At 40.9% G+C, this 17,386-nt stretch overlaps 1 protein-coding gene across 1 annotated transcript in view; it reads right to left on the bottom strand.

Annotated features, from left to right (window-relative positions):
* DNER (delta/notch like EGF repeat containing) overlaps positions 1-17,386 on the bottom strand; it is a 369,484-nt gene that overhangs the window by 164,202 nt on the left and 187,896 nt on the right. Inside the window, exon 6 of the mRNA XM_032277988.1 lies at positions 1,045-1,198. Coding sequence (XP_032133879.1) covers positions 1,045-1,198 — 154 coding nt within the window. The remainder of the gene's footprint in view (positions 1-1,044; positions 1,199-17,386) is intronic.

The raw sequence follows: 17,386 nt of genomic DNA, 5'->3' as shown, positions 1-17,386 counted from the left end.
TACATATTTGTGGAACTGTTTTTAAAATATCCAAGCCTCTACTGGACCGAGAATATCATCTTCCCAGAACAAAAATGGTCTAATACGGAAACAGAAGCATTCTAATGTCAAAAGCCAAGGGACATATTGTGTAGTCCCATGTGAACTTTCTTCTTCCATTCCCTGAATGCATAAAGCATGGACTGATAGAATCAAATGAGATCTTGAAGCTGCCTTGTTCAACAGCTGGGCATAGCATTGTTTAACCATCCTTAATTAAGGAGCGTATGCTGAAAATGTGGAGCCAGCTCAAATGCCCATCAATCAATGAGTAGACAAAGAAACTGCGGCATATACACATATACAATAAAAAATTCTCAGCCATAAAAAGGAACGAATTAGACTGGGCACAGTGTCTCATGCTGGTAAACCCTACACTCTGGGAGGCCAAGGGAGGTGGATCACCTGAGGTCAGAAGTTCAAGAACAGCCTAGCCAACATAATGAAACCCCATCTCTACTAAAAACACAAAAATTAGCTTGGTGTGGTGGTGTACTCCTGTAATCCCAGTTACTTGGGAGGCTGAGGCAGGAGAATCGCTTGAACCCAGGAGGCAGAGGTTGCACTGAGCCAAGATCACACCATTGCCCTTCAGTCTGAGAAACAGAGTGAGACTTTGTCTCAAAAAAATTAATAATAATAATTTATGGCATTCACAGCAACCTGGATGGGATTAGAGACTATTACTCCAAGTGAAGTAACTCAGGAATGGAAAACCAAACATCGTATGTTCTCACTCACAAATGGGAGCTAAGCTGTGAGGATGCAAAGGCATATTCAATGAACTTTGGGGACTCAGAGGGAAGGAGGCAAGGAATAAAAAGACCACAAATTGGGTTCAGTGTATACTGCTTGGGCGATGAGAGCACCAAAGCCTCACAAATCACTGCTAAAGAACTTACTCATGTAACCAAATACCACCTGTTCCCCAAAAGCCTATGGAAATTTTAAAAAGTGCATGCTGACATACACCTAATAACTGTGAACCATGTGTATACGTCATACCTGGAAGGCAAACACAAGTGAAATTCCTCCCATCTTGTTTTTCGTTTGCATCAATACAGCTCGCGTTGTTCCGGCAAGGCTTCCTCTGGCAAGCATCATATTCTTCACAGAAAGTGCCCACGTACTGCTCCTCACAGGTACAGGAAAAAGTTGCCTAAAACACAAAAAAAAGCACAGTGTCTGTTACCTGGCACCTCTCAATGGTGTGCTTTGTCTGTGAGACTCAAAGTTCAAAAGAACCACCCCCTTTTTATAATAAGCCATTTAATCAAATCACTTATGTCATAAACGGGTTGAAATCATCATTTTGAGAAAAAGGGTATGTTTCTTTACAGTCTAATCTCAAACACATTTTTTCTATTTCTTTGTTCATATTTATCCCCGTCATTTTCAATATTCCTAAAATAGAAATGAAATGAACTTGTTTTAAGCTAAAATTGAAGTTTTGCTGACCAGACATGGAAATGACAATTTTGCTAGAACAGATAGATTGTGTTACAGCCATTAAACTAGATGTCACTCCAACCAGCTAAAATCCTTCAACATAGATAGCATTTTCAACAAAAACGTCATCAAATGTCCAACCCAGACCATCCTTCCAGAGCACTGAGAAAATGCACTGAATCACTCCATCAACTGGCCTCAATGCACAGCCATGCAGATTACCTGAGTGCAAGGGAAAATAGAAGGAGCATAATTAAAGTAACCATTTCGTTTGGCTTACGATATTAACCTTATCTTAGTAAAAGACCATAACTCGGACACAGAGAATGGAATTTGACTTGAAGCTTCATTTCTGAGATAGCTGTAACATGCAAACGAAACTGGGTTTCTGTTCCCTTCTCAATGCCAGCCTGGGGGTAGTGGCGTGTCTGAAATAAACCGCAAATCTGACCCTAAAGCCTAGGCAAGGCAATATAGATCATTACAGAAGATTGTTATGAGGAAGGGAGGAAGGGAGGCAAAGGAGAATTACATTAGCAGATTTTACTACTTAAGAAAATCTAAACAAAACAGACAAAAGCCCCCTGCCCAGCTCATCCCCAAGCCTGGCACATGGGGCAGGTGTTCAATCTCTACCATTCCCCAGCCATTGTCCCCTTACCCTCCCTGCCTCGCCCTGGCCTCAGCCTCCTGCTGCTAATCTAAGAAAGAGACTCTCACCTCTTCTCCATGTACTATCAACTCAGGGTCTCCAGTCAGTATCCCCATAAGCACAAGCCACTGCCTGCCTTCCCCTCAAAGAGAAAAGGGTTATCCATTCTTCTCTTTAATATGTTGTTGTCTCTCAATCAAGTTTCATAGTTCTTGCACATTTCTTGATAAATTTGCTCCTGAATATGTTTTTGTAGCTATTAATAACAAGATGTTGTCTTCATCCTATTCTTAATAATACCCATGATACTTGCTAGTTATTATTACTCAGGAACAAAATGCTAGGGTTTTGTTTCCAGTTATCAAACTGAGCTTTCAGTACCAGAGTTTTTAGTTGATTCTCAGGTTTTCTACATAACACAAAGCCAAATAATAATAATAAATCCATAGCCATTGCAAATAGTCATAATGTCATCTTTTCTTCTCCAGTTCTCAAGATTATATTGGCAGCTCTTCCAGAATAATTTTGGCCTCAAAGGGGTGTTTGTAGAATTTACCACTAAGTAGAATATTGGAATGACTGTGAAATTTTATCAAATGCCATTTTAGCTCCTATAGAAATTATGTATTGTTTTCATCTGTGATCTATTATTACATGAATTTAATATCTAGATTTCCCAGTACTGACTCAACCTTATGCTTCTGGAAGGAATATCCACTTAAGTCATTATGCAAAATGGTTTTAATATGGCTGGCTTCTATTAGTAATTATATTTCTAGTGCCTTCCATTTTACTCTCCCTCCACCCTCTTTCCCCACAGACTTTTTTTTTTCTAAGAAAAAGCTGTCCCTTGCACATGAGATCATGTTTTTCACACTAGAAGGATGCCCCTTATAACAAGTGACTGAACAAGTGTGCAGACCCCTGTCCTCAGAAACCAACCAAGAGGCCAGACAATAGAATATGACATTTCGCTCAACCAAACTGCCAAATTTTATATAGGCATCTTTCTTTTGTTAACAGAATATGTTTTTGTTGTTGTTGTTGTTAAGGGATAATCAAGTCTCCTTAGTTTAATAATATATTCTTCAATTATATCTTAGAAGCTTGAACAATTAGAATTTTTAAAAATAGCCTTTCTTCTTAAGCTGGAGCTATATTTTCTGCCTTCTGTTTCTATCATCTCTCACCTCTTTGTGGTAAATGGAAATTCCCTCTTCATTCTAGCAGTAAAATGAGGATCTATCTGTTTTTTCATCATGTTTTGAGTTTTTCCGTTTGGTATTGTAGCTGGAAGCTAAGAGAAGCTGTCAGAAAGGTATTTTTTTTTTTAAACGGGAAATTCCTTTTTTTAGAACTGTCTTCTAAGGACAATCTTGTCCTTGCTCAAATGCATCACTGAGTACACATTTGATATTTGCATGAGTCCTGTTTTGAGCCCTCTGTGTTGTCAGAAGATTTGTGACCATCTTTGAAATGTAAATGCTGTGCCCGCCCAGTGCATACAATTCCAAAGCAGGCCTCCAGATTATGATAAATTACTATATGTCATTGGTCTTGGCAGCTGTCCTCTAAAATTTACTTGGTTTGTATCCAGACATTCCATATTGCAGATAAATTTGCTTGGTTATTTGAGGGATACATTTAGCATGTAATTCATCTAGTATGTTTCATGGAAAATATGCTGCTTATGGAAATAAATTATTAAAAGCCTCAAATCAAATATCTTCAACTTAGTTTATTTTATTTTATTTTTTTTGAGACAGAGTCTCACTCTGTGACCCAGACTGCAATACAGTGATGCCATCTCAGCTCACTGTAACCTCTACCTCCCAGCTGCAAGTGATTCTCACGCCTCAGCCTCCTGAGTAGCTGGGATTACAGGCACCTGCCACCACACCTGGCTAATTTTTATATTTTTAGTAGAGATGGGGTTTCACCACATTGGCCAGGCTGGTCTTGAACTCCTGACCTCAGGGTGATCCTCCCACTTCAGCCTCCCAAAGTGCTGGGATTACAGGCCTAAGCCGCTTGCATCCAGCCTGTTCAAGTTAGCTTTGATTGAATTTAGAGATAAAACAGACGCCATTCATTTGGTTTTGCTTTATTACAAGCAGGAACCTGGAAAGAAACCTGAAGAAACTGTTGAAACAATTGCTTTTGATAAAGTAAAACACAAAAGTGATTCTTAACTTTTGACTGATAGATGAGGAAAGAGGTTAACAAATGTTCAACATATTCATGACCATACTATTTTAGTTAAATATTTATATATTCTCTATCATAGCACCCATAAGGATAGATTTCTCCCTGTCTATTTTCTAGGAACAAAGAGCTTTCCTATAATACTAAAAATTTTGTTTTGATAGTTTTAAGACTGTTGACTTGTAAGAGATCATGAATGTTTATTATAGGAAACTATGTTAGCACATCTTTTGTGAAAAACCGTGTTTGAGATGTTCGACTCACTGCCTGTGATATCACTAATCAGTTATCTAGGTCCAAGTAACTCTACCAGCATAAGGGACAAAGTAAACTTACTTAAAATGAGCACTTTAGCTAAATTACAGAAAGATACTTCCTTGTAAAAGTATCGTTTAAGTACATGGAAATGTACTTTTCAAGTAAAATGAACAACGACCCTCAGAAATTATTTTAAAAACCCAATATAGAATCTCAATTTTCCTCAACAGCTTGAAGTCAAATATACCATTTGTACATTAATGAAACTTTCTCAGTCAGTCAGTTGTGGGCAGACATAGTGCTAGCTATCGGGAAGCTGAGGGAAGACAATTGCTTGAGAATAGGAATTTGAGGTTGCAGTGAGCTATGATCATGCCACTGCACTCCAGCCTGAGTAACAGAGTGGAACACTGTCTCTAAAAAAAGAAACAAATTAATAAAAGAAACTTCTAGAATAAAAAAATCAATCACACATGCTTTCAATTATTTGTCCCTTCAACAAATGTGTCTTAAGCACATACTATGTGCCAGGCACTGTTCTAGGAGCTGAGGGTCATAGAAGTGAACCAGACCCTGTCCTGAGGATTATATTCTAGTAGGGTTGACTGACAATGAAGAAAACGAATGAGAAAATGGTATAGTAAATTAGTTTATAAATGCCATGGGGAAAAAACAGAGAAAGGGAATAGAAGTAGAAGGGCTGTTACAAAGGCTATGATTTAAAACAGAATGTAGAGAGAAAATGACAACAGGGCCAAGACTTGCTGGAGATATGGAGTGGCCATGGAGGCCCCTGAGGAAAGTATTCCAGGTAAGGGGAACAGCCAATGCAAAGACTTCAAGGTAGACCATGCCTCACGTGTTCAAGAAAGATCCAGAAGCCAATGTGGCTAGAGTACAGCAAATAATGGAGAGTAGAGTGACAGGGGTCACTGGGTGTGCAGCCAGATCAGATGGAGGTTTTCCCAGAACACATTTGGCAATGTCTGGACATACTTTTTGGTTGTCACAGCTGGGGGCTTGCTGCTGGCATCTGGCGGATAGAGCTCAGGGGTGCTGCTAAACACCTTACGATGAACAGGGCAGGCCCCACAGCAAGGAACTATCCAGTCCCAAACGTCAGTGGTGCTGAGCTTGAGAAACCCTGATGGAGGCTTTGTAAGCTAATGTAAAAACTCTGGCTTGGTATAAAATTTCAGAAAGGATAGTTCTTGTGCCAGAAAAGACCCAAAATTGCACTGTACATAGTAATGTTGCTTTACGGTAAATTACCTGTTTCGTTACGATAGTTTATTTTATCCAGATAACACCCAGACCCTGAACATAAGTAATCCCACAGCCATCTCAAAGCAGAAGTCGGATGATTGTTTATTCGGGGAAATTATGTTTGGGTCTTCCATTTTCACATGATGATGTCAGTCCTACCATCTTAGGTGATCTTCCAAGTATGAGAGGTATCATTACTCAGCATTATAAAATAACTGGCTCTTACCTGATAATTTAACCTGAACTGGGTGTCATTCAACATTTATTCATTAATTCCATTCATTCAACAAACATTTTTTTGAACCCTGCCATGTGTCCAGCAATACTGTGCATACTAGAGATATGGTGAAGGTCAAATGGACACAGTCCTCACTCTAGTGGAAGCAAAGGACATGTTCTACATCAGATAACACCCTAGAGGGACAACAAATATATAGTTTCCTGTCACATTGCATAAGTGCTATAAAGAGGTGTAAATTGATATGAGGAAACAGAAAGTGGCAGTGGGGTGTAAATAGGCTTTTACATCCATCAAAGTCTAGTTGGAAAGACTGATGTCTTGGAAGAATCGTACATACGTTGAATTCACCCCTTCCTCCAAGTAGTCAAGGCTTCTACACTTAAATCAAGCTCAACCATCAGAAAACTGAAGCTTGGACCATATTCTCTTGTTCCTTTGGCAGAGCTGTTTTCATCGAGTTGTTATTTCACCTCACACTCTCAATTAAATATTGAAGAGCCCTATAAGAAACATCCCTGTTAAACCTAATATCACATTTGCTATGAGGACATTGAGAACATTATATATCATATGTCCCTTCGTGCACCACTGATGAAATCTTAACCCAAGAAAATTCAGTCATTCAAGTGCCACAGTTTTGCTAGTCTTTAGAACGGATGTTTCATCCTTAAGAACAATGCAAATCACGTAATCATTCTTTCCCCCCGCCTTTTTGATTTGGGCATAAGCTCAGGGTCTAGTTGAAGTTTAGTTTTAACACTGGGCTCCATGACTACATGACTATTACTCCTTTCTAACTTAGATATTGCCTTCTAATTTATGTATTTCCTGATTCTAACTTTTGGGGCATTTTCCTATTTCAATACTTGATGTAACACAGAGCCAAATCTCATGAATAAGTCTAAACTCTCTAACACAGCACTCAAGGCCCTTGACAATCTGGCCCCAACCCACCTTTTCTGTCTTATTCTCTGTAATTTTTACCTCTCTCAGTAAAGCCTACTTGTTGGTGAACAAATCATTCCAGTGAGATAAGTCCGCTCAGCAGCTATATTTCTTGCTTCATGGATCAGGACTTATAATTCTATTTCACTTTCTCCCTTAAAGAACACATACAGAAAATATACTTGTCTTTTTTTTTGATATCCCAGTGACAGTAGGAACATGAAACACTCAGCTGACTAGACATTGAATTTCATTGTTTATAAAGCTTGCTTAAATGAAATTATTGCATTAAACTTCACCAGGTCTGTCAGGTGGGTATTATACCAGATCCATCCTATGAATTGAGAACAGAATCAAAAAAGAGGTCAGGTAAATTATGTCAGGTGTCCCAGCTGGCAAGCAGAAGGTCAAGGCTTGAACTCACATTGTCTAATTCCAAATCCTTTGTCATTCACAGCTGCATACTGTGCTCTCATTACTATGCTGACCTTGGGTTCAGAAGATGTGTGTGGGGATGCCCTTTACCCTTAAGGGTGTCTGCTAGGTCAAAACTCTAGCTAATGAGTCGATAACTAAAATAACCCCAGCGATGGTGGCATTTTAGTTCTCACTCCCCATTTCTGTGGTTTTTCTACCTCCTCCCTTGCTGTCAGGCTGCCTTCGTTACCTCTGCGTTACTGACTGTCCCTCTGGTTCACTGACTCTAAGTTCTTATAGTCTGAGAATACTACTGAATGTATTCAAATAAGGTGTCAGGATAGAGTAAAAACTATCCTATCTGGTGGTTGAAAGTACCTCTTATACATAAAGCGCCTAATCACTCATGAACAGACTTAGAAACTTCAGGCAATTCTTCACCAGAATTGGAAGTCCTTGATGTCTGGGACTCTAGCTACTCAGACATAACAGATGCTTAGGTGTTCATTGAAATAATCTGATGTCATAATAGGCTGCTTTAGGGGTAGTCTTGCAGGAGAGTTCCACACAGGCACAGGGTCTTCTCCATCTTCTTCCTTGTCTATCTCTGATATCCTGGATTTTGCTGTAAGACCATCAGAGTCATTCTTTGAACACATGTTTATACTAACTAGGATAACTGAAACCAGGATTAGGAGGACAGTCCCAAGCCAAGAGGTGACTAACAGGCCCCTAAATCTCTGATCATGAGATGGAGATGATTCAAACCACTCCTTGCTAAAGGACCCTCCAGGCCAATTTAGATTTCCATCGTGAGCCAGCCTAATTCCAAACAACATCTGGGTTATTCCTAGTTAAATGTCCAAACATCTGCTAGGTCAAAATTCTGGCTAATGAGTTGATAATGGTTGAAAGTAGGTGACACAGGCACGGTGGTCTATCAGTTACTCTATTTTTATAAATGTTTGAAATTTTCCATAATAAAAAAATGTTATTTTTATTTTAAGAACCTGGCTAAGCACCAAGAAGAAAGATAAAACTTGGAAGCACTGGAATTCCATTTGAGCATCCCACAGCTGGCTCCTCCCCGTGGGATCTGCCATCGCATCTGCTGCAGGACTGCTGAGAAGAACATTGTGAGCATGTGACTGGGTCCCTGCATATGAAGTCCCACTCCAGAGATTTATTTCATATCCAAGTGCCAGGAAAAGCTCTGCTTGCCCTAAGGGACTGACATGTTTCCTCCTTGTGGACAACATAAATCACATAACAGAGCATATTTCCCTCCAGACAACCCGGTCAGTTTGAAGAAAAGGCTCAGCCATTCCTATGCCAAGGGAAGGTCTGGTTGCTTCTTGGCTTCCCCAGTGTACTGGGGTCATGTCGAGGGCATGCCCAGCCCCAGCCTTAGCGGGAGGAGAGGAATTCCTGCTTACAGACCCTACAAGCAAAAAGCCAGAAGACCTCTCTAAACCAGTTCCCACATACTGTCAGCATCAAGTAGACTCTGTTTCCTAACATTGGAAAGCTCTGGAATCATTTCACTCCTAGTTAATGGAGGAGTTTCAGGAGGCTGTCTGTGAGGATTCCAGGAGTAAGAGCTTTCTGCAGCCACTTTTACCAAGACTTTATGTTGCCCTAAGCAGCCACCAGTGGGAGGAAGGCAGTGTGTCCTGGCTAGCTCACGTAACAGCACAGCATTGGTCAGGGTCTCGCCTGAACTGACCATCACCCCAAATGCACTGACCCTGAATCTGTGCAGAGGCCATGGAGACCTTGTCCTGATAACCCTCAGCTAAGGATCTATTAACCCAGCTCCAAGGCTGCAGGAACTAGATAAGACAGTCATTTAGGTCTGAAACTACATAGGTGACAGACACTAAAACCTAGACACAGAACAGTAACCACTGCGTAAATTTTCATTTGATTAAGCATAGGGGAGCTATGAGTAAAGGGTCAGAAAACCAGTCTAGCATGCTTTTAGCCAGGTAGAGTTTAGCCTCCTACTAAACCCAGATTTAGTATTTCAAGAAGCAAAAAGGACTATGTGGATGTAAAATTTGAGACTACCTGAGAATTCCACTTACAATGTAAAAATGACCATAAATGCCTTTTCCTGAACCCAGACCACACAAGAACACCTGGAACCTAGCCATAGAGACAAATTGTTGCCTCTTTGGGGGACCACAGTGCTCAAAAAAACCTATGAATTACATGTTTTAAATTCTTGTCTTTTGGCTGGGTCTTGTTGTTCTATTATTCATTACACATTAATGTAAACAGCACATTCATATCACTTATAGCTCATAATTTAATTTCCCCATTATTCTTAGATATACTATCATTCTTTTATTTGGGTTCATTAGTAGCTTATTACAAAAAGAAAAGACAAACGTAGAAACATGCAGATCATCTCAGCATTAAATTCAGGACTTGACATTCATGAATTCATAGAATTCATTCCTTCAGCTTAAATGTTAAATTTTAAATAATAGTAAAAATAATGAGAGTCCTGCTCTTTCCTTCCAAGGACATTGAAGTTTACCTAACTACTCAGGGGAGAAGAAAGCAAATGTCTTTTAGGAAATGCTGTAGAAGGCTTTCTTCCTAAAACCAGATATATGGGTTGGCAGAATGGAGATGTTCAAAAGCAGCTTCCAGCTATATCCTGGCAAATGTGTTCTCAGCACTCTTGGAGTGGTTATAATTAGGCATACGATTTCCATGTAATCAGACTTGATCTTCGATTCATACACATCTGTGTATTTATTTGCCACAATGTTCTAATCCATTAACAAAAGTAAAGTTTGACTTTAAAAAAAAAATGTCACTGAAAATTCACCTTTTATTGAATTTCCCTGAAAAAAGAGCCTGTTCCCACAAGAAGACAACATATCATTCTACTTATTTTAAAATTCCATTTAGCCCTCTAGTTATTTCCTGTGTTATATCAAAAGAAAATGGTAAAAAAGAATACTTTAAGAAATGAACATTTTTATGTGTCAATTACTAATGAGAAGAGTTAAAGAATAGAGAACCTGCCCAGCTTCTTCCTCAGGCTCCCTTCGATGGGAACAGAAATGATAAACCAGTGAAGCAGTGGTAACTATTCCTAAAGATGAGAAGCCGATGGGAACAGGGCGGAGGACAAAGCTATCATCTACTGACGAAAGCCCCGCCACGTGCCAGGTATCACAGGAGGCTTCTTTCATTTAATCCTCCCAGCAGTCTTCCAAGGTAGGTATGATTTTTCCGTTTCGCCAATGAAGAAACAAATCAGAGAATTTAAGTAGCTTGCTGAAGGTCACACAACTCATCAGACACAGAGAAGCTCAGATTAGGTCTCATCATGAAGACCGTCTTACAATTTAAGACATTCAGAGCCACAAGATAGGAGGGACAGGACTCAGACCACATCCTGAGAAAGGTGATGAGGGGAGCATATTGCACTGGGTGGGAATGGGAAGGGGGTGACCCCCAAAGGCCTCGTCCACTCTTAGGTCTGGTGGCCCAGGGTTCCAGCCCCATGTAGGGCACGAATCCTCTCTATGGCTGTCCTGGCCCCAGAGATCTCATGTCCCTCCAGAATGCTCACAACACATTGTGGGATTCTTTCCTACTCTTTCTGCATTCGTTTGCTAGGGCTGCCATCACAAAGTATCACAGAGTAGGTGGCTTAAACAACACAACTTTAGGCTGGGCGGTGGCTCATGCTTGTAATCCCAGCACTTTTGGAGGCTGAGGCAGGAGTATCACAAGGTCAGCAGTTCAAGACCAGCCTGGCCAACATAGTGAAACCCTGTCTCTACTACAAATGCAAAAATTAGCTAGGCATGGTGATGGGTGCCTGTAATCTCAGTTACTCAAGAGGCTGAGACAAGAAAATTGCTTGAACCCAGGAGTAGGGGGTTGGGTTGCAGTGAGCTGAGATCGTGCCACTGCACTCCAGCCCAGGCGACACAGCAAGACTCTATCTCAAAACAAAAAACAAAAACACAACTTTCTTTCTCATCACTCTCAAGAACACACAGCCTGAGATGACAGTGTCGGCAGAGCTGGTTTCTCCTGAGTCCTCTGTCCTTGGTTTGCCCATGGCCATCTCCTCCCCATGTCTTCATACGGTCTTTCCTCTATGTTTGTCTACATCCTAATGTCCTCTTCTTAAAAAAGACAGTCATATCAGATGAGGGCCCACCTGTATTTCGCTTCATCTCTTTAAAGTGACCTCATTTCACTTTACCTCTTTAAAGAGCCTACCTAAATATGGTCACGCTTTTAGTGCTGGAGAATATGACTTCAACATACAAATTTGGGGGACGGGAGGCCACAATTCAAACCATCCTAATTCTTCTCCCCTTTTCTGCTTATTCCTCCAGCTATTTTCAGAGCAGCCTTCCTCAAATGCTGCTTTTAGTCCTTCACAGATACTTGATGCTCACTGCATTCACCGGCTTCTCCTAGAGGGTGCACCATATTCCTCGAACAATTGCTGATTGCTGTGTGAAGAGGTTAGCATGACATGTGCAGACACATAAAATGTAGTTCATGTGCTCCAAGAACTGCCAATCTAGTTAGAGAAAAAGTCTGTGTCATTTTCATCATCATGATCATCTTCATTGTGAATATTTATTACGCCCTCTAATGCTGGGCCCTGTACTAAAGACTTTGCAAAATGCAGTTATCCTCAAAGCTGCCTTTGAGATTGCTATTATTGTTATTCCAATTTTATAGCTGAGGTAACATGTACAGAGAGGGTGAGTAAACTGATCCAGTCCCGCCAGCTCGTAAATTGAAAAGCTGATATTTGAATCCAGCTAGTCTGATGGCAGGACCTGCTCTTTACATTAGAAGAACATGAAACACAGATGGCAAAGCAGCGTAGCAAAGGAAAACACTACCTTGCTTGCTGAGACCCTGTTTCTGGGTCTTCTCCCTTTTTGACTATGGGCAAGTAATTTATATTATTTATTGCATAGCTTCCTGTTGGGCCTCAATTCTGTAGTAGGAGAAAGTAAAAGATGTGCTATAACCCAAAGATGCTATTATTTATGTTCTGTTTTAAAATTTAACTGTTGAAAGCTCTAAAATGACACAACTGATATTCAAAAACACCTATCCAGTAACAAAGGAGTCCGAGTAGACACGAATACAATTACCATATCATGACACAGGATGGTTGACCGGCCCTCCTTCCCAGTTCCTGGATGAGTGAGGCAATGAAATCAAATCAAATCACAGGCTAGATTCAGGGACCAGGCTGTATACAGAGATTAGAAATTGGGCTGGGGTAAGATCCTCAAACCCCCCCCCGGTCTCTTTTTTCCCATTAAGATTACCCAGCCCTTCCCAAACCTTGGAGATGGGGAAGAATCAAATGCTCAAACAGCTGTGGAGACCAGGCAGGAGCTACACCTGCACCCGGCCCAGGTAAAAGGGCAGAACCCCGGATCCCTTACAGAGAGCCCCCAGCATCCTGTTTCAAACACTGATTGCTCTGGGTAGATCCTAGGTCAATCCTAAGTGGCAGTTTTTGTCCTTCTGGTGCTGAGCATTGAGTTCTCAAGATGTCTGTCACCATCTAAAACTCAAGATCCTAAGACAGGGAGATAGATGTGAAGAACTCCCCTATGTGACACCCCCTTTAATGACGAGGCCGCTGTCTCAGCATCACTCCGATGTGCAGTTCTTCTCTCTTCTCCCTTCCTCTATCCCTGTTTCTCTGCCTCTCCTTATTCCCCTGAGGCTCCTTAACATATGTGGTTCATAACATCACAGGCCACAGCTAAAAGATATACATGTGTCTCCATGCCCATCTTCAGCCGGGATGTGGGCCTTCTACCGTGTGTCTTAACTTTAACCCAGCTTCACTTTCCTAGTCAACTTATAATTCTTTGCTCAGTCTTCACATGGACTTTGCTCTTAATAGGTTATTTTATAGTTTATATATGTTTGTGTATAACCTCAAGTCTGATACAAAGAGAGAGACTGTAAATAAATTTTAAAAGTAGAACATTGCATAAAGCTGACATAAGGAATCATTTTAGTCTTCCTAATGGAAAGTGAATGCCAGAATTATAGCCCATTGTTCTCCTAGAGAAGTAATAATATACACTTAAATCTAGAATATTCACATAGTCTAAATTCCAAGAGTTTTATGTAATCCTCGATATCATGGAAGTTTACTAAAAAAATTTCTTCAGTATCTGAAGAAAAACACTTTGCATTTTATGTCCATTGTCTCTGATCTAATCAATGCATTTCTTACTTACCTTATTTTATTTTATTTTTTTCACATGAAGTTTTGCTCTTATTGCCCAGGCTGGAGTGCAATGGCACAATCTCGGCTCACTGCAGCCTCTGCCTCCCAGGTTCAAGCAATTTTCCTGCCTCAGCCTCCCAAGTAGCTGGGACTACAGGCACGCACCACCATGCCCGGCTAATTTTTTGGATTTTTAGTAGAGAAAAGGGTTTCACCGTGTTGGCCAGGCTGGTCTCGAACTCCTGACCTCAGTTAATCCACCCACCTCAGCCTCTCAAAATGCTGGCACTACTTCTTACTTTATTGAATCTATACCCACACAAATTGATACAACATCAGCAAAGGTGGGAAGGTCCTATCATTCATCTTAATTAAATGTTATCTCATTAAATCCTTGTTGCTTTCATTATTTTAATATTGAACAATAAATGTGTTTCTCCAGATTAATTAGATAAGAATCATTTTAATAATCTCTGGAAGAAACTTAGCAACATATCTAACTCAAGAATGGCAAAAGAATTAGATAAATTCACAAAGTGAACCTTGCTTGCTTTTGAATTGTTTTTATTAATCTAAAATATTCACACAAAGTGATTTCTTTTGTGTGATACTTTAATCCTCCAATTCTGAGTAAGAAAGGAAATCTGCATGTGACTTTGAATTTAAGAACATTAACACTCGCATCTTCCTCTCAAAAGTGCCTTGGTTAATATATCACATTTTAACCATTATGTTTGTAGTTTCTTTTCTAACTCATTTATAATCCCTAGACTAGGATATTGAATTCAGGCTTTTCATTCAGAGAAAATGGAACCCAGGCTTAATGCCCTGGAGCAGCAGTCCCCAGCCTTTTTGGCACCAGGGACTGGTTTCGTGGAAGACAATTTTTCCCTGGACAGAGGTGGTGGGGTAGTTTGTGGATGAAACTATTCCACCTCAGATCATCAGGCATTAGCTAGACCCTCATAAGGAGTGCACAACCTAGATTATTTGCATGCATGGTTCACAGCAGGGTTTGCGCTCCTGTGAGAACCTAATGCCTCAACTGATCTGACAGGAGGCAGTAACGCTCGCTCACCCGCAGCTCACTTTCTGCTATGCGGCCTGATTCCTGACAGGCCACCGGCTGTACCAGTCTGTGTTCCAGGGTGGGGGACCCCTGCCCTAGAGCCCCTGTGTCCCCATCTCATGATGGGGATGGTGAAAATGTCTGTCCCGGGGCCGTAGGATGTGGAAATCTTTGGGCCAATATAGATCCATTTAGGTGCTAGAAAAAACATTAAGTCACCTCCTCATTCACCTGCACAGCCTGAGGCAAAGGCCAATCACCTTGCAGTGTGGCCGCCATCTACAAGGCGATTGGCCATTGGCCTTGGCCTCTGTGTGGAGGCCAACCTCAAATTCTTTTTGCTAAGTATTAGTTACAGAGGCTCATGTTAAAAAAAAAAAAAAGATCCTATGAGTTGGCCTAAGTGCCTCCTGTCTTCAAAAGCTGCATAACGGGGCCTTTGCCGTAGAATGAGGCTCAAGCTCGTCCATGTCATCAGGTGAGGGATTCTCCCAGAGCCTGCAAAGCTCCTCTAAACGTGGCCTGGTTTATTTGGCATAACCTCTGCCTCAGAAGAATAATTTGAATACCACCAGCTTCCCCTGTTTCTGAAATGAAACCCAGACATGAGGCTCAGATTTGGCACACATCTGACGATTTTCACCTCCCCAAATCCAGATCCCTGTTCTTACAGCCAATACCTACAAGTTTGTACCTGCATTCTAGAATGATCTCCTAGTCTCACTTTTACTGAAACCAACCCCCAACTGAGCTGAGTTGTTCCAGTTTTAGTAATAGGTAACACCTTAATGTGTTGCTATTTTAAGGACATTTGCATTTAAATAGAAAGCCATGCCTTTATTATATAGGAATTAAGTTCAAAGAACAAAGCTCCAGGAAGCCTGCCAGGCTGGTGTCTCAAGAAAATTCGGGATAAAGAAACCACCCTAGATGGCTTTGAATCTTACCCTAGTGCCTTCTGCCCAACAGCATAGGCAACTGGATTGTACCGATGTTTGAGTTACTTCTATTCGGTTAAAAAAGAATCTTTTGTTCGGAAGAAAAACGTCATGATAACACGTTTCAGGTTATTTTCTCCTATTATGACTCCCAGCTGGTGGTAATACATTTTTCTCTATTTTTTAGAAGACCTACATATCACCTTTCTTTTTGGGGTGGGGAATGATTAGATATTCACAAGTGTTTCTGGCTAAAATTGATATACATGCACAATTTTATATTTTCACTGTAAACTGAAATACATTTAGCTGAGTAGAGCTTCAAAGCAATGACTAAAAAGTGAGGCAGAGGGCACATTTCTGTGGTCAGCTGCACCAACACCTGTCACAACACAGATCTTAAAAAAAATATTACAAGCCAGTGAATGGAGCATGTACTAGTGACTCAAGCTCAGAAATTTAAGTATCAACTTTCTTCCAACAATTATCCTGCAAGATTAGAACTCCAAGAGGGAAATCAGATATGAGTCTGGCCCCAGTGATTTCCACTAAAGCCAATTAACATCCCTTGTGTTGGCCAGAAGAGTCCTGGGTCACTCAAAAGAGGATTAGCGGTGGCAGAAACTTCCTAGGATAACAGGGTCAGGATGCCAAGTGCAACGAGGCCCATGAGAAGGTGCCTGTTGACGGAGGCAACCGATGGCTTCTTTCGTGGTTTGCACGTCACATGTGCCACCTTTTATTGAGAAAATGCTCCACAAAGTGCTTCCACATATGTGATCTCATTTCATCTCCATTAGGAATTTTTCCAGCATTTACACAGATTTGTGGACTTGTGCAGCCCAGGACCTCCCACCCACCACAGTCCTATGACATAGATGTTTCTATTATCCCCAGGATCTGTTAGGTATACCAAGGTTCTCAGGAATTTAGAAGTGCAATTTCAGTAAATGCTGGAGTCAGACATTGAACCCTGATCTCTACCCCGCAACTCTGCTGGCTTCCACAGGGCCACAAAGCCACCAACTTCATCAGATGATTTTGTACAAATATGGAAGCCCATGCGGACATCACCTGGACCGAGGACAGGAACTCATAGATATCTGCTGTCCCCTTGAATTCTCTCTCCAACTAGGCAACGCAAATAAGGCTTTCCCATGCTTCTTACTGCTCTAAACAAAACTGAAAATGTTAGTGCCTTTGCAGTACTGAAAATTTTTCTAAATTCCAACCCTTACTGAGATTGTGTCACTGAATTCCCTAGAGCCTCAGTGTTCCATTGGATAATTCGGGTAAAAAAAATGTCCATGTCCCAGGGCTGTGGCAGGTGCGAGATGCTTCCTACCAGGGCACAGCAGTGGGACTGACGTCTCATTAGCAGTCTGTGGATCTGAACCAAGCTAATGTCAGGGAGTATACGTGATTAAATTGCAAAATGGATTGTTCTTCTGGTAGAAGATGGATGTATAATATTATGCTAATCTAAATATGGAAGCCCATACTTCTCACAGTTTCATTTATTTTAGCAACCTGAGAAAGCCCTTCAGGCAAAAGGCAAGTCTGCCTGCTGCTTTTGATTTTAGATACCACAACATAGTATCTTTTTTTTTTAATCCCCAAATCTACCATGTGTGAAGAAATCCTAACA

Source organism: Sapajus apella, unplaced genomic scaffold (genome assembly GCF_009761245.1).
Source record: "Sapajus apella isolate SASKATOON/1434 unplaced genomic scaffold, GSC_monkey_1.0 scaffold10, whole genome shotgun sequence".
In the NCBI taxonomy this organism is placed as follows: domain Eukaryota; kingdom Metazoa; phylum Chordata; class Mammalia; order Primates; family Cebidae; genus Sapajus; species Sapajus apella.
Note: the sequence above shows the minus strand (reverse complement) of the source record. Positions and strands in the feature narration are given on the sequence as shown.